Below are 27899 nucleotides of genomic sequence, written 5' to 3'. Positions count from 1 at the left end.
CCGGAGATACGGCACGCAGTTTCCTTCCTGAGATTCTTCCTACAGTATGTTATCCATGGGACCTGGTTGGTAAGAAGGACAGGACCAACATGTTCAAGAATAGGAGATGACTCTAAGGGAACTGCATATGTGGACTAGTTAGTCTCTTCACTAGGATTCTCCCCCTGAAGATGACTAATGGGGAAGAATGGTTGATCCTCAAGAAAGGTAATGTCCATGGAAATGAAATATTTGCGAGAGGATGGGTGGTAACATTTATACCCACGGTGGAGAGGATACCCAACAAAGACACACTTTTGAGCACAAGGGGTAAATTTCGTGCGATTTGGACCATGGGAATGAACAAAGGCAACACAACCAAATACCCGAAGTGGTACATCCAAGATCAAGCGAGTGGTTGGATATGACTCTTTAAAACAATCCGAAAGTTAAGGATGCGAGAAGGCATACGATTGATTAGGTGGGCGGTAGGAAGAATAACATCCCCCATAGGTAGGAAGGAAGGGAGGTGGACAACATCAAGGAACGGGCGACTTCCACCAAATGACGTTTTTTCCTCTCGACTACTCTATCCTGTTGAGGGGTGTAGGCACACGAGCTTTGGTGGATAATCCCCTCAGAAGCAAGGAAGTCTCAGAAAGAGGCGTTAAAAAACTTTCGCCTATTGTCATTTCTCTGAATTCCAATTTTCGCATTAAATTGGGTTTTCACAGTAGTATAGAATTGCTGGAATACCGATGACACATCGGACTTATCAGTGAGAAGAAAGACACAAGTCGAGTGTGGTCGTCCATAAAGGTGACAAACCAACACAGTTTAAAGAAGATATATTAATATTGTGAGGGACCCCAGATGTCTGTGAACTAGGGTGAAGGGTCTGGACGATTTGTAAGGCGAGAATGAAAGGAAATACGACTCTGTTTGGCTCGAATACAATCATCACAGTTTAAAGAAGATATATTAATATTGCGAAACAAATAAGGAAACAGATATTTCATGTATTGAAAATTCGGATGCCCTAGGCGAAAGTGCCACAACATAAAATCATTATTAGAAGTAGAAAAATTTAAAGAAATGAAACTGGTCCTATAATCATCCCTAGAGGAAGTATCATCAGTCAGGAAGTAGAGCCCCCATCATGCCGGGCAGTGCCAATCGACTCTCCGAGCTCAGATCCTGAAATACAACAGAGTTGGGTGAAAAAACTGCTTGACAACTGAGATCTCTTGTAATTTTACTGACAGATAATAAATTATACGAAATCTTAGGAACATGCAACACATCACACAACACCAAACCCTCGAACGGAGAGAGATGGCCTTTTCCTGCTACAGGGGCAAACGACCCATCTGCAATTCTAATCTGTTCATTACCAGCGCTCGGATAGTATGAAAGAAATTGATCATATGAACCAGTAAGATGATCTGTAGCCCCTGAGTCAACAATCCAGGGTCTTTTACCATTAATACTAATAAGGCCAAAAGACTGAATTGTACCTGACTACGCAATAGCACTGACCCCAACTGCACTTAAATTGTTTTTACCATCAGTCGGAGGTTGATGTTGGGGATTCTCATTTGCCGAGTCACTCACTAGTGTACGTCCAGGATTTGACTTGTCATGTGACTGACGACGGCTGCTATTTGGAGGTCTTCCATGTAGCTTTCAACACTGATCTTTTGTATATCATGACTTTTTGCAGTGCTCACAGACAGGAAGGGGTTTCTTATCCCCGTCAGAACCGGACGACTTTGTAACAAAAGCAGTAGCATCTGTTGAAGTAATAACTGGATTGTTCATAACACTCGATCTGTCTTCTTCTAGCCGTATTTCTGAACATACCTCCATGAGAGAGGGTATAGGGCGTTGGCCCAACATTGACTTCGAACAACATCGAATTTGGAGTTTAACCCAGCTAAGAAGTCATAGACATGATCAGCTTCCTCAGTCTTTAAATACTGAGCCCTGCCTTTTGCACAATTCCAGACGATTTCTCGACGCAGGTCCATCTCTTGCCATATCAGAGACAGTTTATTAAAGTAGGACGTTACATCCATGGTTTCTTGTTTGCAATCGTGGATCTGCTTGTGTAGAGTGTACAGTCGAGACGCATTCTTCCTTTTTGAGTAAAGTTTCTGCACAACATCCCAAATATCTTTGGCGGTTGCAACCTAAAGTAATGGTCCGTCAATTTGGGGTTCCATACTGTTAACAAGAACTGACCGTAACAAGGAATCTTCTCCTTTCTAGATGCATTCTTGAGAATCACCCGGTTCAGGTTTTAGTATCTCTCCTGTCAAGTACCCAAATTTATGTCACCCGTCCAAAGCCATTTTGATTGATTGAGACCTAGAAATATAATTCTAGCCATTCAACCTTTCTTCAATGATGAACCTTGCAGAATTTTCCCATTGAAACAGACAAATAATTCGTATTGGGTAAAACAGGGAAAGAGTTTACTGGTTTCTCAGAATAGATCGGTAGGTTGGTAAAGAATTCTGGTTGAATTGTTTGTGGGTTCGTGCCAAGAACTGTTCCGAAGTCTGTAATTTGTTGTTGGAGATAAGCGAAACGACGCCAAATCTCAATAGGGCAATGGGTCGTGCCGCTACTGCTTGGCGCGGTTGGAAATTTTTGTTCAACAAGAAGAGATGCTGTCACGAATGGCTGAGATTGGAAAGAGTCAACCGTGAGGACCCGACTTCAATCATTGGCTGGTGTTGTCACAAAAGGAAGCTGCGACCGAAGTGAACCAGCCACGAACTCTTGGTATCGACCGTTGGTTGGGCTTAAGCTGCGAATGGAAAGAACCAGCTGCGACCTCCTGGTATCGATCTTTGATTGGGCTCGGTGCAATCTGTTGGCTCCGGTTGTTGGTCGACACTCCGATCTGGGATGGAAGGGCTGATTGGCCATTGAACGATTGCTAAAACTGAGCGACTGCTGGAACCATTTGAGGCAGTACGACTTGGAGGTAACGCTTGACAGCTGCTTGAATTGTTGCTGTGATATCAACATTTGTGGCTCTGTCGATTCCCACGAAGGCTGCTGAAGAAAACTGTGGTTGATTCTCGTCGATGACGGTTAGGGTTTCGTCGCCTTGCTTTGATATCATGATGAAAAAGAGAATAGAGAAAGAACACACAGTTTACGTGGAAAACTCTACGATAGAGACTTATTTTTTATTATTGTTCTGATACACAGAATATAAGGGAACATATCGAATAAATAGACAATGGGAAACGAGGTGCATAAGAAATTACAAAAAGCCCCTAGGTTAACAGGCTATTCTAGACAATTATCAATGCTTGGCGCTAGGGCAGTTCCAATAGTAAGATTACTTACCTTAATCGAAACTCCACAGATGAAATCAGACCACCAAACTATAACGACAACCCGAAGTAGCGACCCTAACAACAAAAACAACTCTCAAATTTAGTTCAACCCACAACTGTAAGACTTCAGGTCCAAATCCAAACTATTAAGAACTTACCCAAAGAATGAAAATCACTTCCACCTTCCTTGACGGTGCCTCCGTTGACTCCCAAACTCTTTGACGGCTTAATCTTCAAACAAAATCCAACAAAGGTGAGTCATAACACTAAAACACAATATTAATGACCAAGAGAACAAACCGAATCGACACAACCTTACCCCAACAGATCTGACGAAGGCCAAGACAGACTCGACGCAGCAGGGCGACGACGATCGGTGTGGTGCGGCTGGGGCGGCGGACGCGCGGCTGGAGCGACGGAGGAGCCCGACGTGACGGCGCGGATCTGACAATGAGGTGAAGCGGATCTGCGCTGGACAGATCTGGTCAATGGTGGCAGAACCCAGGATTGACGAATCTGACTCGCGGCTGGTGAACGAGAGGTGAAGGCAAGACGGCGTGGAAGACCAAGACAGACCCGACGCAACAAGGCGACGATGATCGGCAGTGGTGCGGCTGGGGTGGCGGACGTGTGACTGGAGCTGCGGAGGAGCCCGACGCTGTCTCTTATACACATCTAGATGTGTATAAGAGACAGGTGGTGCGGCTGGGGTGGCGGACGTGTGACTGGAGCTGCGGAGGAGCCCGACGTGACGGCACGGATCTGACAGTGAGGTGAAGCGGATCTGTGCTGGACGGATCTGGTTAGTAGCTGTCTCTTATACACATCTAGATGTGTATAAGAGACAGGCTCGACTTGGAGATGCGCGGCGTGGGTCTGACGACGACGAACAACAACGCCCGGGGTGTCAACGAACGGCTAGGCGAGGGAGGTGCTAGGGCTTGCGCGAAGCCGGTTGGCGAGATCGGTCGAAGGGGAGAGGGTTTCTGGTTTTGAAAGAGAGGGGAGAGAAGTGTGAGGGGGGAGGGGGAGAAAAGAAAAGAATAGAGAAAAAGAAGGGAAAAAAAATAAAAATAAAAATATAATATAATAAAAGATTTATTTTTATTTTATTCTATCTTATCTTATCTTATTTTATTCTCTGTCTTCCACATTTTAACCCTCCTTTTTTCCTCTTAAATTTCAATTAAAAAAGAATTTAACTAGTCTCCTTCAAAAATGAAATTAATTCTTGACATTCATATCAAATTAAATTTGGGCGACATAAATTTCCAAAATTACACTGAAATTTTCAAAATTCCAAAAATGTCCTTTAATGTCAGAAATTACTGAAATTACATTAAAAACAAAAAATTCGGGGTGTTACATTCTTCCCTCATTAAAGAACTTTTGTCCTTGAAAGTTCATTCCTGAAAAAGCTCCAGGTACTGGACCCTTATCTCATCCTCTCGCTCCCAGGTAGCCTCCGTGAACTGGTGGTTCTACCACAGGACTTTCACAAAAGCTCTCTCCCTGCGGCGCAACGTCTTTACCTCTCTGGCAAGAATTTCTATAGGCTTCTCCTTGTAGCTCAAGTTGTCATTCAACTGCAATGGCTCAAAGTCTAACACATGGGACGGATCTGTCACATATTTTCTCAGCAATAAGACATGGAAGACATTCTGAACTGAAGACAGTGACGGCGGCATTGCCAATCGATAAGCTACAGGACCAATTCGCTCTAAGACCTCGAAAGGCCCAAGGAATCTTGGACTCAACTTCCCTTTCCTGCCAAATCTCAGAACACCCTTCATAGGTGCTACCTTTAAGAACACTTTATCACCGATTTCAAATTCCTAGTCCTTACGTCTCACATCGGCATGGCTTTTCTGTCTGCTCTGAGCTATCTGCATACGAGCCCTGATCTTCTGTATTGCCTCATTCGTGGTTTGCATTATCTCAGGTCCTAGCAACTTTCTTTTTCCTACCTCATCCCAACACACAGGAGACCTGCAACTTTTCCCATATAGGGCCTCAAATGGTGCATCCCGATAGTAGGCTGGTAGCTGCTATTATAAGCAAATTCCATCAGATGCAGGTGAGCATCCCAGCTTCCTGAAAACTCTAAGGCATAGGCACGCAACATATCTTCCAATATCTGATTCAAACGTTCTGTCTACCCATTGGTTTGTGGGTGAAAAGTTGTACTAAAATCCAACCGAGTTCCCAATGCTGTCTGCAGACTCTTCCAGAAGTTGGATGTGAAACGGGGTCTCTATCTGACACAATGGACATAGGTACCCCGTGCAATCTCACCACCTCTTTGATGTATATCTGCGCCTGCTTATTTATTGAAAAAGTAGACTTTCCAGGTATGAAATGTGCTAATTTAGTAAGTCTGTCTACCACAACCCAAATCACAGTGAAACTCTTTGGTGTCCGAGGCAACCCCACAATGAAGTCCATAGACACGTGCTCCCACTTCCATTCTGGCACACTCAATGGTTGTAACAAGCCTGCTGACTTCTGTCTCAGGGCTTTCACTTGCTGGCACACCACACTTGCTGACGAACTCAACAATCTCTCTTTTCATGTCATTCTACCAGTAATAACGCTTCAAAGAACTGTGAGCCTCTGACAATAGCTCAATCTTAAGGTCACTATCTGTTGGCACACACAAGCGTCCTTGATAGAGAAGCCCACCTTCTGCTGATACAGAGAATTCACCATCCTGACCTGACTCCACCTTACGAACTCCCTCTAGATGAGGGCCACACTGTTGCGCATCAATAATTCTCTGCCTTAGACTTGGTTGCACTGACAACTGTGCTAACTATGTCATGACTTTCCCCTCTGCTACTGCAATCTCGGCCCGCTCTAGTTCCTTGCACAAATTAGTCTGTCTGGTAATAAGGGCTGCTGAATGGGCTATAAGCTTAGGGCATCTGCTACTACATTCGCCTTTTCTGGGTGATACAAAATTTCGCAGTCATAATCCCAACCACCTTTGTTGCCTCATGTGCAACTCCTTCTGAATGAAGAAATACTTTAAACTCTTGTGGTTGGTGAAAATCTGTATCTTCTCTCCATATAAATAATGCCTCCAGATCTTTAAAGCGAAAGCCACTGCTGCCAATTCCAAATCGTGGGTGGGATGATTCTGTTCATGACTTTTCAATTGACGAGAAGCATAAGCAATCACTCTACCTTGCTGCATCAGCACGCATCCCAATCCTTTCTTGGAAGTGTCATTGTAGATGACGAAACCACCTGATCCATCTGGGCACTATAAGAACTGGAGCTGAAACCAACTTCTGCTTGAGATCTTGGAAATTCTTCTCACAAGCCTCACTCTAAACGAAAGAGGCTCCCTTTTGGGTCAACCGAGTCAAAAGGGTGGCTATGCGAGAAAAATCCTTCACAAATCACCTGTAGTAGCCTGTTAACCTCAGGAAACTACGCACCTCGCTGACTGTGGCTGGACGAGCCCAACTTGTAACTGCCTCAATCTTTGCAGGATCCACGGAGACTCCTTCCTTCAATATTACATGCCTTAGAAAGGACACCTACCTCAACCAAAACTCACATTTAGAAAACTTGGCATACAACTTATTTGCTCGCAGTGTCTCCAAAACTTTTCGTGAATGCTTTACATGCTTTGCCTCGGTCATGGAATAAACCAAGATATCATCAATGAAAACTATCACAAAGGTGTTGAGGAATTTCTTGAACACCCTAGTCATCAGGTTCATAAAACACTGTTGGAGAGCATTCGTTAGATCGAACGACATCACGATGAACTCATAATGCCCATATCTTGAACAGAAGGCTGTGTTAGGGTATATCACAGTCCTTTATCCTCAACTGATGGTATCTTGACCGAAGATCAATCATTGAGAACAGTGAACACCGTAGCTCCCTGTAACTAGTTGAACAAGTCATCAATTCTGGGAAGTGGATATTTATTCTTTATGGTCACAGTCCTTTATCCTCAACGCGGAGCATAAACTGCATTCTGGTTCCTTTGCTGAGGCTCAGGAGCCCTTGGCTCAACTTTCCTTTTCTGACTTATAGAGGTCCCAATTCCGAACGACTTCCTACACTCTTCTCCCTTCTGGGAGTCAGCATCAATCCTCACAGCGGCCCGCAGTACCGCAACATACGTCTTGAGGTCCAAGGCATGCACCATACCTCGCAATCCGCTCCTCAGACCCTAGACGAACCTTTTTGTCCTTGCTGCCTCGGTGGCTACCAGCTCAGGGGCAAAATGGGACAACTTATCAAATTCCTGCTCATATTCCTCCACCGACATAACCCCTTATTTCAAATTCAAGAACTCTGCCTGCTTGTTGTACCAGGTGTTGGCTGAGAAATATTTCTTGTGAAAACGCTCCCTAAACTTCTTTCAGATTGCAAGTCCCCTATTGGTATCAATCATTTTCTTCGCTGAATGCTACTAAATCTCTGCTTTGCCGGTCAGCATAAAAAGTGCACATTGGAGCTTGTGCTCTTCTGGGCACCTCATATAACGAAAAATCGTCTCAATCGAGGACAACCACATCTCTGCTTTAGTGGGATCCGTCAACGATCCATCAAATGGGCGAGGGTCAAACTTTCTGAAATCTCTCAAGTGCTTAGCTTCATGGGACAGACCCTGCATGTTTTGACTCGGCGACTAGGTCTGTTGCAACTGAACTGGTGGTATTTGCTCCTTCTGAGCTTGGTTCTGGGCAGTCTGTCTTGCCATCGTATTACGAATCAACTCCTGTAGTCTTTCCATCGGGGAGGACGCAACGACTTCCCAAATTCTTGCCTCCATTGTCTTCTCATCAATTTGAGTCACAGGTGGATTCGGAGCTGTCAGGACGGGCTAGCTACCACCGGTTCCCTCATCCTGCACCTGGGGGGAGGATTCTGAACTTGTGGATATTGCACTTGGGGGTCCCGAACCCCTCCACTAACTTCTTTTCTTGGTCTGAGCTTATGTGCCATGTCCTGTCATGAATTCACAAATCAGCTCTCTCTCTGGTTCATTCTCAAGAAAACATGCTACTGAAACATTACATCAACTAATCTCATGTATATAATGAAAACTTTTATTAGTAAGACATACTTGGCGATGACGAGGAATCCATTATTGGGCCACAAGGACTACTTAGACTTACGTAGTAAGTCAGTCTTCAGAACCCAAAACATGGGCTCTGATACCAACTGTAATGACCCGACCCCCAAGGACTCAAGCTAGCCGTTACTAAACGCATGCATGCATTGAAGTTAAAACGACATCCTTTTATAGTGAAATAAATGCTAAATAAATAAGGCAGCTTAAAAGATTTTCATTAAATCCAAATAATAAATTCAAATGATAGGGTACCCAAAGGTCATAAATGGAAATAAATATGTCTGAAAACAAATCTCAACAATAAGTTCCAAATACCAAGATTGGCTATTCTTGATCTAATCTTGCCAGGAAGAAGGGCATCGAACAGCTTGCAGACAAAGTGATGGTGATGCTTCTGTCATTTATTATGATAGTTTATTTTTCATTTTTGAGGAATCCGTATAAATACTGTTTGGCTTAGTGTTCGTATTAAACTCTAAAAAGAGGTGGTTTTGTTGCATTTGAATCAAAAGGAATTGTTCTTACCTCAAAGGGAGTGCAACCAGCCTATCCATCAGAACATAATATAGGAAAGTCTTCCCTCTCGATCGAGCTGCTTTGCTCCTTCTCCTATACCTGGCTGCTTCTCGCTCACCAAAAACATAAAGGAAATCTTAAAACATGAGCGGAAGCTTAAAACTGGTCCCCAGTGACTCGTTCAAGAATTCCTCTTGTCATTCGTCAGTGCGTCCTTGCCCTTACCTAAAACCTGTCTCTTATACACATCTAGATGTGTATAAGAGACAGACCACGGTCCTTTATCCTCAACTGATGGTATCTTGACCGAAGATCAATCATTGAGAACAGTGAACACCGTAGCTCCCTGTAACTAGTTGAACAAGTCATCAATTCTGGGAAGTGGATATTTATTCTTTATGGTCACAGTCCTTTATCCTCAACGCGGAGCATAAACTGCATTCTGGTTCCTTTGCTGAGGCTCAGGAGCCCTTGGCTCAACTTTCCTTTTCTGACTTATAGAGGTCCCAATTCCGAACGACTTCCTACACTCTTCTCCCTTCTGGGAGTCAGCATCAATCCTCACAGCGGCCCGCAGTACCGCAACATACGTCTTGAGGTCCAAGGCATGCACCATACCTCGCAATCCGCTCCTCAGACCCTAGACGAACCTTTTTGTCCTTGCTGCCTCGGTGGCTACCAGCTCAGGGGCAAAATGGGACAACTTATCAAATTCCTGCTCATATTCCTCCACCGACATAACCCCTTATTTCAAATTCAAGAACTCTGCCTGCTTGTTGTACCAGGTGTTGGCTGAGAAATATTTCTTGTGAAAACGCTCCCTAAACTTCTTTCAGATTGCAAGTCCCCTATTGGTATCAATCATTTTCTTCGCTGAATGCTACTAAATCTCTGCTTTGCCGGTCAGCATAAAAAGTGCACATTGGAGCTTGTGCTCTTCTGGGCACCTCATATAACGAAAAATCGTCTCAATCGAGGACAACCACATCTCTGCTTTAGTGGGATCCGTCAACGATCCATCAAATGGGCGAGGGTCAAACTTTCTGAAATCTCTCAAGTGCTTAGCTTCATGGGACAGACCCTGCATGTTTTGACTCGGCGACTAGGTCTGTTGCAACTGAACTGGTGGTATTTGCTCCTTCTGAGCTTGGTTCTGGGCAGTCTGTCTTGCCATCGTATTACGAATCAACTCCTGTAGTCTTTCCATCGGGGAGGACGCAACGACTTCCCAAATTCTTGCCTCCATTGTCTTCTCATCAATTTGAGTCACAGGTGGATTCGGAGCTGTCAGGACGGGCTAGCTACCACCGGTTCCCTCATCCTGCACCTGGGGGGAGGATTCTGAACTTGTGGATATTGCACTTGGGGGTCCCGAACCCCTCCACTAACTTCTTTTCTTGGTCTGAGCTTATGTGCCATGTCCTGTCATGAATTCACAAATCAGCTCTCTCTCTGGTTCATTCTCAAGAAAACATGCTACTGAAACATTACATCAACTAATCTCATGTATATAATGAAAACTTTTATTAGTAAGACATACTTGGCGATGACGAGGAATCCATTATTGGGCCACAAGGACTACTTAGACTTACGTAGTAAGTCAGTCTTCAGAACCCAAAACATGGGCTCTGATACCAACTGTAATGACCCGACCCCCAAGGACTCAAGCTAGCCGTTACTAAACGCATGCATGCATTGAAGTTAAAACGACATCCTTTTATAGTGAAATAAATGCTAAATAAATAAGGCAGCTTAAAAGATTTTCATTAAATCCAAATAATAAATTCAAATGATAGGGTACCCAAAGGTCATAAATGGAAATAAATATGTCTGAAAACAAATCTCAACAATAAGTTCCAAATACCAAGATTGGCTATTCTTGATCTAATCTTGCCAGGAAGAAGGGCATCGAACAGCTTGCAGACAAAGTGATGGTGATGCTTCTGTCATTTATTATGATAGTTTATTTTTCATTTTTGAGGAATCCGTATAAATACTGTTTGGCTTAGTGTTCGTATTAAACTCTAAAAAGAGGTGGTTTTGTTGCATTTGAATCAAAAGGAATTCCTCTTGTCATTCGTCAGTGCGTCCTTGCCCTTACCTGAAACATAAACATGAGAAAGGGTGAGTATAAAATACTCTGTAAGTAACCCCACTACTGGGGTCAGGCTAGGCATCTATGTTCCCTAGATGCCTACCTCTAGTGGAACATATAAACTTTTCTAGTCCTCATGGAACACACAACCTCTAGTGAATCTCGAAAGAAACACAACCTCTGGTGGATCTTGAAAGAAACCACTGCTTCTAGTGAATCCCGAAGGAAACATAACCTCTGGTGGATCTCGGAGGAAACCACCATCTCTTGTGAATTCCGAAGGACACACAACCTCTGGTGAATCCCAAGGGAAAGCATCGCCTCTAGTGAATCCCGAAGGACACACAACCTCTAGTGGACTTCTAACTATCTAGTGAGGACACTATCACGATCTCAACATCACAAGTATCATAACATGGTTTTAAAACATACATGTACGTACAACCCATCAACCTCAGATCAAACATAATCTCATAAAATAAAATATACTTTAATCATGCTAGCAATCAAACATCTTTATGCGCATCTAGTCCTCTCAAACCTCAATCAATGAAGGTATACATAAACATTATGCTAACCAATAATCCTCAATAAATCATAATTATCATTGCCTGGCACTAGGGTAGTTCCAGTAGTAAGATTACTTACCTTAATCGAAACTCCACAGATAAAATCCGACCATCAAATTATAACGGCAACCGGAAGTAGCAACCATAACAACGAAAACAACTCTCAAATTTCAGTTCAAGCCATAACTGTAAGACTTCAAGTCCAAATCCAAACTATCAAGAACTTACCCAAAGAATGAAAATTACTTCCATCTTTATTGACGGTGCCTCCTTTGACTCCCAAACTCTTTGACGGCTTAAGCTTCAAACAAAATCTAGCAAAGGCGAGTGTGGCTGGGGCGGCTGATCTGATGGTGAGGTGAAGCGGATCTGGGCTGGACGGATCTGGTCAGTGGCGGCAGAATCCACGATCGACGGATCTGATGTGTGGCTGGCGGACGAGATGAGAGGTGAAGGCAGGACAACGCGGAGGAGCGGCACTGGGCAGGCGGTGGTTTCGGCTGGGAGGCTTGACTTGGAGACGCGCGGCGTGGGTATGATGACAATGAACAACAACGCCGGGAGGGTCGGTGAATGGCGAGGCGAGGAAGGCGCTAGGGCTTGCGCGAAGCCGATTGGTGAGATCATCCGAAGGGGAGGGGGGTTTCTGGTTTCGAAAGAGAGGGGAGAGACATGTGGGGGAGGGAAGAAAAGAAAGAAAAAAAGAGAAAAAGAAAGGAAATAAAATAAAAATAAAAATAAAATATAACCCCTTTTTTTTATCCTATCTTATTTTTATTCTCTTCCTTCCAACTTTTAACCCCTTTTTTTCTCTTAATTTTTCAATTAAAGAATTTAACTAATCTCCTTCCAAAATGAAATTAATTATTGACATTTATTTCAAATTAAGTTTGGGCGATATAAATTTCCAAAATTACACTTAAATTTCAAAAATTCCAAACAATGTCCCTTAATGTTAGAAATGACTGAAATTACATTAAAAACAAAAAATTTGGGGTGTTACAGTTACTGTGTTCCACGTGCTTCTTGTTGCAAGGATGACTTAAATACTTGCCAATGTCGCTGCTTATAGCAGGAATGGAGTAGATAGCAATTAAAACAGATTCAATCCTTGTAGAATATTAGCTGGAAAAGTGCTGAACTTCCACAATACATTTTCCAGAAAGTGTTAGGTTTAGTGTTTCCTGGTGGGTATGTTAATTGGGCTTTGTGTATTTATCAGCTTGGTCTAGCTCTTTTGGATTGGAAGCCCTTTCTAGAGTTAATTGTGGCCTCTCTCTTCTGGACTGTTTTTTCAATATGTATCTACATGCATTCTTTCATATTTCTCAATGAAAGTTTAGTTTCTTAAAGCAATCTTGACGTTAAGACTAGGTGATGAAGTGAAGGGACCCCATGCAACGAATCGAAAAGAATGAAATGGATTAAAGGGCATTTAGGATATTCCTGAAAGTTTGAATGATCAGGGAAGATGTAGAGACAATTAGTGAATGGACGGATATTTTGGCTTGGAAGTTGGGTTGGCCATTGGTGGGGAGGGAGTGTAGTGAAAGAGGAACATTTATTGACAACTTTGACATTACGGGCTTAGATAGTAAATTTAGTTTATTTCTTCCGTAACAATTTTGTCTCCTTGAAACTCAAGGTCACAGTTGTGTAAGCTATAGAATAGATCCTAATCAACGTTTGTTTCTACCATAATAATTTTAAACCTTACCCTTTTTAATGTCCCTTTTCCTCGATTTCATACCCTTTGAAGTGTTGTTTCCAAATTGATAAAAAAACAAAAGTGTAGCCTTAGAGGAATCATTCGGTGGTTGCTGTCATTTCTCTCTGAGAGCTTTCGTTTGTGTTTTATTTGGGTTCCATCATTCGTTGTCCAATAGAGAAACCAAAGGTATTTCAGCTCTTTTTATATTTGATCAGAGAATCTTTGTTTGCCTTTGGAGTCCTAGCTTGTTCAAATGCTTTTCATGCAGTTCCTTCTTCAATTATTTGGCAAGTCCCTCCCATTCTTGCAGTTTTGTTTTTACCGTGTTGTGGAAGGTGAAAATTGCCAGGAAGGTTAAGTTCTCCGTGCGACAGGTCATGTATGAAAAAGTTAACACCCAGATCGAATTTCAAGAGGATGTCCAGCTTGGTAGAGGGTTATTTTCTTGCATCCTTAATAGTGGGTGGCTGTCTACCTTGATCATATTCTTTGGAGATATGATTTTGCAGGAGCAGTTTGGTGTTGTTTCTTTAAGATGTTTGGCTTCTGCGATTGTAGAGAGAGACAATTGAGGAGCTTTTTCTTCACTTGTCCTTTTGTGAGAAAGGGAAGATTTTGTGATGAGTGGGGTTTGCTCGATTTTGTGGGACCATTGGGATGGGAGGATGAAGAATAGTAGAATCTTTAGAGGGCTCTTGAGAGATGTTCGAGTAATGTGTGGTCCTTTGTAAGATTCTATATTTCTTTTGGCTTTGTTGAGCCTTTTATTGTTTGACTCATTTTTTGTGGAGCTTTACTTTTTATATGGCTTTGTATTCATTTTTTTCCTCAATGAAAACTCAGTTTTCATTAAACAATTTCATTGATGTATGAAACTACAAAAGAGGGAGAGAGAAGCCCCAAATCAAAGGAGTTACAAAAGACATCTCCAGTTGGTCAAAAGAGAATCAAAACTATAAGCATGAAATAATTTAGACAAGCTACACCAAGAGATAGCAATGAAGATAACATGCTCTAGAAAGAGGTCAAAGTGTTAGGGCAATTTACACCAATTAGAAGTATTGAAAGTAAGAAGAAAACACAATATTTACGTGGAAAACCCTCAAACAGGGAGAAAAAACCACGATAGTAGAGCTCTTTTTCATTATTATTCAACTTACACCATACAACACAGAACCAAGACATAAATAGGCTAAGAAAATCGTAATACAGAAAAAAAGAAAAATAGGGCAAAGTAAAAAGACTAAAAAACCCTTGGGCTAATACATAACAATCCTTCTATTTCCAACACTCCTCCTCAAGGTGGGGCATAGATGTTAATTAGACCCAACTTGCTAACACAAGTATCAAAGTTTTGCCTGAGTAATCCTTTAGTGAGAATGTCAACAACTTGTTGACCAAAAGGGATGTAAGGAATACAAATACTGCCACTGTCCAGTTTTTTTTCGATGAAGTGTCTATTGATCTCCACATGTTTTGTTCTATCATGTCACATAGGATTGTTGGCTATACTTATAGCTGCCTTGTTTTCACAATAGAGTTCCATAGGAATTCACTGTCTTGATGAAGATCAGACAGAACTTTCTTCAACCATATCCCTTTACATATTCCTAGACTCATAGCTTTTGCTTCTAGCAACCTCAACGTGCTTCTTACTCCTCCAAGTAACAAGATTACCCCACACAAAGGTACAATACCCTGAAGTCGATTTTTTGTCTGTAATTGAACTTGCTCAATCGGAGTCTGTATAAGCCTTAATGCATTTCCTGTCAGTTTTCCTGAACATTAGACCTTTACCTGGAGTAGTTTTCAAATATCTCAGAATTCGATTTACAGCCTCCATATGTCTCTCGCAAGGTGCTTGCATAAATTGACTAACTACACTGACAACATAGGATATATCCGGTCTAGTATGAGATAAGTAAATCAATTTTTCCACCAGACGATGGCATCTCTTTTTATTAACAAGAACTTCGTCAACAAAATCCAACTTAGCATTAAATTCAACAGGAGTATCAACAGGTTTACATCCAGTCATCCCCGTCTCCTTCAACAAATCGAGTGTGTATTTCTGTTGAGAAACAGAAATCCCTTCTCTTGATCTTGCCACCTCCATTCTAAGGAAACACCTTAAACTTCCAAGATCCTTAATCTCAAAATCATAAGCCATTTTCTTTTTTAGTCTGGTAATCTCAGCAACATCATCTCCTGACAGAACAATATCATGTACGTACACAATTAGAAAAACTATTTTCTCCAATACTGATCTCTTTGTGAACTAGGTGTGATCACAGTGCCCCTGATTAAAACCTTGGGACTTAACAAAAGTGGTGAACCTGTCAAACCAAGCTCTTAGAGACTGTTTCAAACCATACAGGGACTTTCTGAGTTTACAGACCTGATGGTCAATTGAGTTTCAAAACTAGGGGCTGACTTATATAGACCTCTTCCTCTAACTCACCATTCAAGGATGCATTTTTCACATCAAGTTGGTGAAGAGGCCAATCTTTGTTAACTGTTACTGAGAGAAGGACTCAAACTGTATTTAGTTTTGCTACAGGATAGAAAGTTTCAGAGTAGTCTATTCCATAAGTTTGAGTAAATGTTATAGCAACCAATCTGGCCTTGTACCTATCGAGAGTCCATCAGACTTATACTTTACAGTGAACACCCATTTGAACCAACTATTTTATGCCCTTTAGGGAGAGCTACACGATCCCATGTATTATTCTTTTCAAGAGCTCTCATCTCTTCCATGACCGTAGCCTTCCATTTAGGGATTTCCATGACCATATGTATATTGTTTGGTATTGTTACGGTATCTAGGTTGGTAGTGAACGCCTTGAACTTAGAAGACGAATTACTATAGGATAGAAAACTATGCATGGAATACTTGGTACATGATATGGTTCCCTTTCTCAAAGCAATGGGTATATCAAGAGAGGCATCGTAACTCCCTGTTTTGCCTGACCTCTCATCAGTAAAAGGACGATGGTCACACTCAATTGCCTGTGGCAAACAGTCATTGTCTGTGTTTCTCTTGATGACTCATCACTACCTTCAACTTTGTCATTTTCTGGAATTGTCATATCAATTTTGTCACTCTCAACCACATCACACACATCACCCTCAACATACACATCGGTATTATAAAAAACAGGAGTACCTTGAGCTTGAGCGGGTGTCAGTTCCGATCCACTTACTAGCAAAGACGGCAGTCTTGAAAAAATTCCTCTCACCAGGTTCGAGCAACTTGAGAATTCCTCAAAATTTCTATCCTCGATAGTTGAACCAACTCTCACTTCAACTGAATAGTTAGGCCCAGTTCGAGATTGAATCATTTCCTGTGATTCAAAATAAAAGAAGGAAGCAGACCTAAAAAATAGAAAATGGTACCTTTTTTGTTCAAAGAATAAAAATAAATACACGGGTTGACCTTTCTTTTTCATATCTTTGTTTTATGATTTTCGGGATGGGGAAAATTACGAATCCCCATGGCCCCAATAAACCAAAAAGTTTTTGTTGATTTTTTATTTTATTATATATTTTATATATTATTTATATAATAAATATAGAAGATCAAATAGTAAACTGAAACTTTTTATTAAAAATTTAATGAGACATTGAAACGATGACATTAGTTGACTAAGTTAAAACCTTCTTTTTGAATTCTATGAACTCTTACTTAATTTTGTTTCTCGAAATCATTATTACTATTATAGAATATATCCCGCCGAATACATAATTAAATTGGTTTGCAAAATCTTATAAAATAAAATTATTGTTAAATCAAGAAAATTTACACCTTCAATTCTTATTGAAATAAATGAAATCAGATAAGATTTTTATTGGAAACACTCAAATCCCTTATTTTTTTTTTCCCCTTTAATTAAATTTTAAAATTGAAAGATAAAGAGTTTTTTATCGGTGGAGCGACAAGAGACATAAGATTCTTCCTGTAGTATGTTATCCATGACACTTGTTTAGTAGGAAGGACAATGTCATTTGTACTCAGGATAGGTTCAGGGAGAAAGTCCATAGGAATTGAATATGTGGACCAATTAGTCTCTTCACTAGTATTTTTCCCTTAAAGAGGACTAACAGGAAAGAAAGGTTTATCCTCAAGGAATGTTACATCCATAGAGACAAAGTACTTCCGTGAAGATGGATGGAAACACTTATATCCTCGCTGGTGGAGAGGATACCCGATCAAGACACACTTCTAAGCACGAGGGGCTGATTTAGTGTGGTGAGGAGCATGACTATAGACGAAAGCAGTGCATCCAAATACCCGAAGAACATCAGTAATAAGACTCATGGATAGATAAGACTCTTTGAAGCATTCAAGAGGAGTTTGAAATTTGAGAACACGGGAAGGCATCCGATTGATGAGATGAACTACAGCTAGAATGATATCTCCCCATAAATAAGAGGGAAGAGAAGCAGAAAGCATGAGGGACCAAGCAACCTCAATGAGGTGATGATTTTTTCGTTCAGCCACCTCATTTTATTGAGGAGTATAAGCATACGAACTTTGGTGGACAATGTCTTTAGAAGCCAAAAAATCATGAAAGGTGTTATTAAAGAACTCACGATCATTGTCACTAAGAAGAATGACAATCTTGGTGTTAAAATGAGTCTGTATTGTAGTATAAAATTATTGGAAAACAGACATGACCTCTGATTTATCAGTGAGAAGAATCACCCATGCCCGAGCTCAAGTCCTGAAATAAAACAGTATCAAGTGAGAAAACAACTCAATAGTCCAGACCTCTTAAACGAAGGGAGATGACCCTTTCCCTCAACAGGAGCAAAGGACCCATTTGTAATCCGATTTTTCTCATTACTAGCACTCGGAAAATATGAGAGAAACCGATCAGACGAGCCAGTTAAATGATCTGTAGCTCCTAAGTTTAGTATCCATGGTGTCTTACCCTCAATACTAAGGAGACTGGACTAAGTACCTAATTGGACAATCACACCGACCCCCAACATTACTAGGGTCATTCTTGTTATTCACGTGAGATTGAGACTGGGAAACACCATTTATAGAATAACTCACAAATGCCCAGCCAGGATATGACTTATCATTAGGAGGACGACGTCTGCCATTCGGAGGTCGACCATGTAACTTCCAGCACTGATCTTTAGTATAGAAAGATAAGGATTGAAAAGAGAAAAGACAATGTTTACGTGGAAAACCTTAACACAGGGAGAAAAGACCATGATAGATAAGATTTATTATTTAATGTCATACTTGCAAGAGATCCCAACCTCAGATATAAATAGAATGAGGAGAAACCCTAATTTGTAGGCATAAAATAAAAAGACAAATATGCCCTTAGGGCTAAAGCACTATATTTCAACACTTCCCCTCAAGTTGGGGTGCAGATATCAGCAAGACCCAACTTGCTAACACAAGCTTCAAACGTCTGTCTCGGTAATCCTTTGGTAAGAACATTTGCGACCTGTTCGCCTGAAGGAACATAGGGAATACAAATAACGCCGTGGTCTAACCTCTCTTTAATAAAATGTCTGTCTATTTCAACGTGCTTGATTCTATCATGTTGTACTGGATTGTTGGCAATACTAATGGCAACCTTATTATCACAATACAGTTTCATGGGACCCGGACTGTCCTGGTGAAGATCAGATAAAACTTTCCATAACCATTTTTCTTCACCCACCCCAGGCTCATAGCTCTATACTCTACCTCAGCACTACTCTTGGCAATTGCACCCCGTTTTTTACTTCGCCAGGTCACCAAATTTTCGCACACAAAGGTACAATATCCCGAGGTTGACTTTCTATCGGTCACTGATCCTGCCCAGTCTGAGTCAGTATAAGTTTCAATGATCCGTGTATCATATTTTCTGAAAACTAAGCCCTTTCCTGAGGTGGATTTCAGATATCTCAGAATTCTAGTAATTGCTTCTATGTGTTCCTCATACGGACTCTGCATGAACTGACTTACCACACCCACAACATATGAGATGTCGGGTCTAGTATGAGATAGGTAAATCAATTTTCCCTTGAACAAACCCTTGGGATTTAAACCACGAAACAACAATCTTCCCTGAAATTGATTTTTTGGTGAGCAGGGTATGATCAGAATGCCCTTGAACAAACCATTGGGATTTAACAAACATCATGAATCTGTTGAACCACGCTCTAGGAGACTCTTTCAACCCATATAAGGACTTTCTGAGTTTGCAAATATGGTTCCCAAATTTAGCTTCGAAACCTGGAGGAGGACTCATGTAAACCTCTTCTTCTAAATCACCATTCAGGATGACATTTTTTACATCTAGTTGATGTAGAGGCAAATCCTTATTCACGACAACTGACAGAAGAACTCGGATCGTGTTGAGCTTAGCCACTGGGGAAAAAGTTTCTGAATAGTCAATCCTATACGTCTGAGTGAACCCATTAGCAACTAACCTGACCTTATATCTTTCCAACATTCTGTCAGACCTATACTTCACTATGAACACCCATTTGCATCCAACTGTTTTGTGACCTTTAGGGAGGGCTACTAAATCCCATGTCTTGTTCGCCTCGAGGGCTCTCATTTCTTCCATTACTACTGCTCTCCACTCGGGAACCTCCATGGCTGTGTGCACACTGTCACACTGGTAGGTATTGCTAGAGCATCCAGTTGGGTAGTAAAGACTTTAAAACCAGGAGACAAATTACTATAGGTAAAAAAACTGTGCATAGGGTACTTTGTGCATGACTTGGTTCCTTTCCTTAGAGCAATTGACATATCAAGAATGGTATCATAATTGCCAGTTTTCTCCGGCCTCTGACTCTGCTCGGACTCTTGAGACAATTCTTCATCCTCCTGAGGATCTTCCAACACCTCATTACCTTTCAGCATCTCATTACCACTTATAATTTCAACCTTCTCTGAGCTAGTCTCACCTTCTTCTACATTCCCAGACTTTTCTTCAAGGACATTCCCTGAAACAACAGGATCTTGAACTTGAGCTGGTTTCGATGCTTGGACAATTTTCGATGGAACAATAGGGGTTTCTTGGGTTTCCTTTATGAGATTCTTCTTATAGTATGTTAATCGTGGCACTTGTCTAGTAGGGAGGACAGACACTGGAATATCTGGACCAAATTTGGGACTAGGTGGATCAAGGACATTTGTATCAGGACTAGGTTCAAGGTTGAAATGAATAGGCACAGAGTATGTGGAACTGTTAGTCTCTTCACTCGTGGTCTTCCCCTGAAGATGACTAACGGAAAAAAATGGTTTATCTTCAAGGAACGTGACATCCATAGTGACAAAGTACTTCCTAGAAAATGGGTGGAAACATTTATAACCTCGCAGATGAAGATGATACTCGAAAAACACACACTTTTGAGCTCGTGGGGCAAACATAGTCTGGTGAGGACCGTGAGTGTGTATGAAAGCTGTACACCCAAACACACAAAGAGGAACCTCAGGGATAAGACGCGTGGACTGGCAGGATTCTTTAAAATACTCAAGGGGGGGTTTGAAACTTGAGAACGCGTGAAGGCATCGAATTAATGAGATAGGCTGCAGTAAAAACAGTATCTCCCCATAGGTACGATGGAAGAGACGCTGGAATCATCAAGAATCGAGCAACTTCAATGAGATGGTGATTTTGACGTTCAGCCACCTCGTTTTGTTGCGGAGTGTAAGCACAAGAATTTTGATGGATAATTCTTTTTGAAGTCAGGAATTCTCGGAGGGTGTGATTGACAAACTCACGTTCATTGTCAGTCCGAAGAACGACAATCTTCGTATTAAATTGAGTTAAGATAGTGGTATAGAATTGTTGGAAGATAGACACGACTTCAGACTTATCAGCAAGGAGATACATCCATGTAAGCCGGGTATGATCATCGATAAACATGACAAACCATCTTTTACCGAACAAGGTAGAGATGTTTGAAGGGCCCCAAACATCACTGTGGATCAGGTGGAACGACTGGGTAGGTTTATAAGGCTGAGAAACAAAGGAAACACAAGGCTGTTTGACACATATACAGACATCACAAGACAAAGAAGAAATATTCACATTATGGAATAAATGGGGAAACAAATATCTCATAATCTTTTTCAGACATAGTAAATAAAGATAAAAGACTAGTCCTAAACAAATTCCTGGAGGAAGCATCTTTAGAAAGGAAATAGAGACCCTTGTACTATCGGGCAGTGCCAATCGTCATCCTCGAGCTCAAGTCTTGAAACAAAGCAACATCTGGTGAGAAGACGACTCTACAGTTCAAATCTTTTGTTATTGTACTTATTGACAATAGGTTGTACGAAATTTTTGGCACATGTAGTACATTCTGTAGAATTAATCCCTGAAACGGCGACAAATGACCTTTTAGCAACAGGATCGAAGGACCCATCTGCAATTCGAACCCTCTCATTTTCAACACTCGGATAATACAAGAGGAATCGATCAGATGAGCAAGTCAAGTAATCGGTCGCTCCTGAATCTAGAATCCACAATTCATTTCCTTCAACAAAGAAACTAAAAGACTAAGGAGTACTTGACCAAGCAACTGTTTCGATCCCCACGGTACCTGAATCACCTGGGTTGGTCACCTGAGGTTGTGTGGCCCCCTCAACAGATTCACCCACAAGGGCACGACCAGACTTCAATTTGTCATTTGGAGGGTGACGTTTTCCATTAGGGGGTCGACCATGCAGTTTCTAGCATTGATCCTTCGTGTGCCACGAATTTTTGCAATGCTCACATATTGGGGGTGTTTTGCCATTCTGCTTGTCACCAACCGATCTAGAGGATTTCACCCCAAAGGCAACTGACTCCATAGTGGTAACAGTAGAGCCATTCATCGCACTCGAACTATCTTCTTCCAATCGAACCTCTGAACAGACCTCCATGAGAGACGGTATCGGTTCTGCCCCAGTATTCGACTCCGAACCGTATTAAATTTGGGGTGCAATCTTGCAAGAAAGTCATACATACGATCAACCTCTTCTATCTTCGAGTACTGAATTCCGTCATGTGGGCAGTTCCAGATGATCTCCCGAGACAAATCCATCTCTTGCCATAATAAAGACATCTTGTTGAAGTATGACGTTACATCCATGCTCCCTTGTTTACACTCATGGACCTGTTTACGTAGAGTATACAGGTGAGATGCGTTATGCCTTCTAGAATATAACCCTCGGACTGCATCCCAAATATCCTGTGTGGTGGCTAAATAGAGCAGGGGTTTTCCAATTTGTGGTTCCATGCTGATGATCGACATCGAGCAGAGCAATGAATCCTCTCCCTTCCAGACATGCTCTTGGGGATCTCCAGGGCTTGGTCGTGGTATTTCTCCAGTCAAGTACCCATATTTATGGCGCCCATCAAGGTCCATTTTAACTGTTTGTGGACCAGGAGAAGTAATTCTGCCATTCAGCTTCTCTCGTGTGACCATCCTTGCAGAGTTTCCTATACTCCCAGATAAAAGATTAGTAGTAGGAAGAGCAGGAAACATTGTTATCGGATTTTCTAAATAGATTGGAAGACTGGAAGAATCATGGCCATTCAATTTTGTCCCCACTAGCGGCCATCTGTTGCTGGAGATGGGCCAATTGCTGTTGAAGTTCCTCATGGGATTCAGATCTTGAATGTCTCTGTCTATAGGGAATGGATTTCTCTCCAATGGAATCAACCATTCGATACTGTGGCTGAACCGGGTATACGTGCGGGAGGTACTGTCCACCGTGTTGCTGCAGAACAGAAGCTACTGTCGAAATGCCAACAGGTGCGATTGGGTATTACCCAGGTTCGGCACTGCTTTCAGACGGCTCCGAGGTTGGATAGCGAGGGGACGGCTCGGGGATCGATTGGCTGCTATTGGACGCGAAGGTTCCGATCTGACTCGACCCGATTGCTGGAATCTCCTCGATCAACGGCTACTACAGCTCCTCAGCTGGAGCAAGACCACCAGCAGTCCGGACGACCCGCGATCCGGCTTGGTTGAAGAAATTTGGCGGCGTGGCTCTAGTCGAAGGTTGTTGTTGTGTCGAGTTCAAAACAGTCTGGAGATTCCAATCCACGGCTGCTTGAATCATGGCCATATTAGTCGTGTCCGCCATTGAAAGATAAGGAGAAAGAAAAGAGACAAGACAAGGCTTACGTGGAAAACCCTAACACAGGGAGAAAAACCCACGATAGATAAATTTTATTATTTAATGTCATACTTGCTAGAGACCCCAAACTCAGATATAAATAGAATGAGGGGAAACCCTAATTTAGTAGGCATAAAGTAAAAAGACAAATATGCCCTTAGGGCTAAAGCACCATATTTCAACACTTAGTATGCCACGGTTTCTTGCAATGTTCTCACACTGGAGGAGGTTGTTTACCATTCTACTTGTCACCATCAGATCCAGATGATTTTGCTTGCACCAAATGCAACAGAGTCATTGGTATTGACAATAGGATTGTTCATAGCACTCAATCTATCTTCCTCTAAACGAACCTTTGAACAAACTTCCATGAGATAAGGTATCGATCTCCGTCCCAGTATTCGACTACGAACTATATCAAATTTGGAGTTCAGACCAGCAAGAAAGTCGTAAACACGATCAACTTCCTCAATTTTTGAGTACTGCTCCCCCACACGGACATTCCCAGTCAATTTCCCGACATAGATCCATTTTCTGCCAGATTAAGGACAATTTATTGAAATAAGAAGTAACATCCATGGTTGGGTTTGCACTTATGAACCTGTTTACGCAAGGTATACAAACGTGACTCGTTCTGCCTTTTAAAGTACAATTTCTATACAATATGCCAAATATCCCGAGTAGTTGCAACATACAGTAAGGGTTTCCCTATCGGTGGCTCAATGTTAGAAACAAGAAGTCTTCTCCCTTCCAAATGCGCTCTTGAGGGTCTCCAGGTCGAGGTCTCGGTATCTCACTAGTTAGAAACTCAAACTTGTGACGTCCTTCGAGGGTCATTTTGATGGACTGGGACCAAGAGAAATAATTCTGGCCATTCAGCTTCTCCCCTGTAATGAACCCTGTAAAATTTCCCATAAATCTAGATAAATTTTTTGTTGTAGGTAAGTTAGGAAAAGCAGTTATCGGGTTCTTTGAATACATCGGTAGACCGGAAGATAGATCTGAGTTAGCGGGGTTCGATTGAGGGTTTATAGTAGTTTCAGGGGCTGCCCCAAGGGCAACAATCTGTTGTTGAAGACTAATTAACTGTTGTTGAACCAGCATTGGAGACAGACCTATCGAAACTGAAGCACCATGGCTGGTCGACGCATGGTGAGGAAGCGGGTGGGCTGATGTGGTTGGTCGTTGCCCACCAGAAAAAAATGAGGATTCACCCATTTCAAGCATGAACTTCTGGCTGTTAATGCTCATGCCACTTGGGTGACCGACGTTGGGAAGATCGGCAACAGAGTATGGCACACCTGATGATACCGATAGGAGAATCGAGTTCGCCTCCATCATGTTGGATCTGATTCGACAGTTAGAGTTGGTTCGACGATGTCGGGCGCGACTCGGTTGGAATTGGGTTCGTCTGCGTCAGGCACTGCTTGGACGGAATCGTCTGTGTTAGGTGCTGCTCGGATCTGTCTCTTATACACATCTAGATGTGTATAAGAGACAGGGGAAACCCTAATTTAGTAGGCATAAAGTAAAAAGACAAATATGCCCTTAGGGCTGTCTCTTATACACATCTAGATGTGTATAAGAGACAGCGTCTGCGTCAGGCACTGCTTGGACGGAATCGTCTGTGTTAGGTGCTGCTCGGATGGTGCTACTCGGATGCCTTGGTCATGGTGCGACAACAACTTCTGCATCGGGCTGAGATGGAGCGACTGGGGTACCTGTCGACAGTAGTTTGATCGACAGCAGAAGGAATGGCTGTGGCGGTGTCAACTGTTTTGACAGTGTTTTCCTCTACGACGACTAGGGTTTCGTTACCTTTCTTTGATACCATATTGAAAGTAAGGAGAAGAAAACACGAGTTTTGTGTGAAAAACTCTCGAACAAGGAGAAAAAACTACGATAGAAGAGCTTTTTTTTTTATTATTATTATTCAACTTACGTCATACAAGACAAAATCAAGATATAAATAGGCTATAGAAAAATACAGAAAAAAAATAAGAAAAATAGGGCAAAGCAAAAAGACTAAAAAGCCCTTAGGGTAATACATAACAGCCCTTCTATTTTCAACAAGAAGCATTAATCTTTATCCCAAAAAATTCTATTGGAAATAGTTTGCGACTTCTCCTTTGACCTGGCCATGGCCTTATGGCACTTCATATTCTTCCATTTTTCTCATTAAATTCTTTGAAATATTTTCAGGTGTTGCTTATAGGAGGTTCAACAGGTACAATGCTAGAAGCTTTACAAGTTGTAGGTGATAGTGATGATGACCATGAATACTCTTTGACCGAAGTAAGTTTTGTGAATTTTGTTAAAGTTTTTTGAATTTTCAAGTTTTATGGATTTCGTTTTCTTGGTTTTATGAATTTTCTTTATCAATGCTCTGGGACACACAGTTGTTCTTCTTTTAGTTGCGTGCATGAACTGTATAAATGTTCTGAGTTATATGCTTTTCGAAATGGGCAAGATATGTTTATGTACATTCTAAGATAGTTATTTTATATAAGGTAACGATGAATACTACTGTGCCAGTCACATGCATGGGTAAAATGAATTATGGAATGAAAAAGAGGAAAAAGTTTTGCACCCAATATGAATGCTCTCCCACCCACCCAGTGTGATTTCTTATCCATGTGACATGGTTCCATTCTTTTGACCCAATCTACTTTTATGCCGAAAGACGAAAAATAGCGTTTTGATTTCTTTTATATTTTTGTACAAAATATGGCTTCTTGGTGGATTTTTGTACACACAATTCTTTTGTAATTACAACTGATGATTATTAATGACTAAAATACTCTGTTTGTGGAAAATTCCAATACTACCGTAGTATGGAGAACTTTTCATCCTATCTCCATTTATTTATTGCCATAATAGTAGCATTTAAGAATAATGTGGGGTCCACAAAATAAATTAATAATCAATTAATATATCATTTAATAACATGTCAAACTACAGTAGTACCAGAAGATTTCCCCTGTTGGTTTAGTTTTGGGGGGTGCTCTATACCTTGACCGTTGGATTGTTTTTTCTTTTGTGTAATATGCTCCTTTGTCGTTTCCGGTAAAAATGATATTAAAAATAAATAAATAAACAAAATAGTGTATTAGGGACCTAGCCTAAAGATCTTTAATAAATTCATTAGTGAATTGATCATCCAGTTTACTAATTCCAAGTGGGGTAGGGAAATATGGAATAGTGCACTTGGGTGGAGTAGGGATAGGAAGAGTTGAGTAAGGAGGAAGCAAGAATGAAAGAGAAGGGTATGTACTTGCAACCTTCTACTTCACGATTTTTAATTAAGTTGAATGTAGTGGGACCTCCATTTTTTTTTTTTTTTTTTTTTGCGAAGGTTGATAATGGAGGAGCCTTTCTACACTAGATAGGTGGACTTTCTTGCTTTTGAAATGGATTTGGAGATTTCCTCGGGAGGGAAAGGCCCTTTAGAGGAATGTCATAGCTAGTATTTATGAGTTGGGATTTCCCTGGTCGGCATAATAAATTGTTTAAGTATTGATAAAAAAAGACTAAATGACAACCCATTAGCATAAACTTTTTGGTTTAGTTATTATTTAACATTATGTCAAAGAGGTCCTATTTTAGAACTCCTATACTGCTGTTTCTTTTTCAAATAATATCAATTTACACGTATTGGGCGTTCCATAAATTTTCAAACTTACACAAGCGAGAGTGTTAAAGTAATGATAAAAAGATTAAATTATCCGTAAGTGAAAAAAGAGCTTGTATGGGAATGTTAAATTATCCAAATAGTCCTACTCAATCTTCCTATGTGTGATCATGTGATCAGGCCCTATCAAATGTCTTTGGGTTCTATAGTTTCATGCTCAAATAACAACAGAAAAGTTCGTTCAAGGGATTCTTCTGGCTATCATTATTAAATTATTTGATATGTAGTGTTTAGGCTTGATGGTTCATGTATAAATTTCTGTATAATTCTTTTCAAAATAACCATGATACTCGGCCAATTGTTCTCCTTCTGCGATTCATGCGCTGGAAACAAGCTGGGGAATAGATCTGTTGTTGCTACAGTATTAATGAAACTCAAGATCTTTTGATTTTTTGTTCCCTCTTTCTCTCAGAACACTGATGTAAGCAATGGCTACATTGCTCCTTATAATGATGAAGGATCATCAAGGAGTAGGATCAAAATGAAACTTAAAGAGTTTCATGAGAGGTGACATCTAATATCCTTCTTTCATTTTGAGACCTTTTCTGTTACAATCATCATTAAAATGTCTCTTTTTTTCATTGCACAGTACTGCGTCATTTACAGCTTTGAATAGGAATTACCTGACCCCATTCTTTAAGAGTCGCAGTGGTGATGATGAGGAAGATGACAACAGTAAGAATGACTTAAACTCAGTTCATGGTTTGAACAATGCATCAATAGAGATTGTATAGTTTGATTGTTTCTGA

The 27899-nt window shown here is 41.2% G+C and overlaps 1 protein-coding gene across 3 annotated transcripts in view; it reads left to right on the top strand.

The window, feature by feature from the left end:
• LOC120083244 (sodium/hydrogen exchanger 6-like) overlaps positions 1 to 27899 on the top strand; it is a 50355-nt gene that overhangs the window by 8070 nt on the left and 14386 nt on the right. For all 3 annotated transcript variants that reach the window (XM_039038914.1, XM_039038915.1, XM_039038916.1), the window contains 3 exons: positions 25662 to 25754; positions 27563 to 27657; positions 27740 to 27825. In XM_039038914.1, coding sequence (XP_038894842.1) covers positions 25662 to 25754; positions 27563 to 27657; positions 27740 to 27825 — 274 coding nt within the window. The remainder of the gene's footprint in view (positions 1 to 25661; positions 25755 to 27562; positions 27658 to 27739; positions 27826 to 27899) is intronic.

This window comes from Benincasa hispida, chromosome 8 (genome assembly GCF_009727055.1).
Source record: "Benincasa hispida cultivar B227 chromosome 8, ASM972705v1, whole genome shotgun sequence".
Classification (NCBI taxonomy): Eukaryota; Viridiplantae; Streptophyta; class Magnoliopsida; order Cucurbitales; family Cucurbitaceae; genus Benincasa; species Benincasa hispida.
The sequence above is the reverse complement of the archived record's forward strand: the minus strand, read 5'-3'. Positions and strand labels throughout refer to the sequence as shown.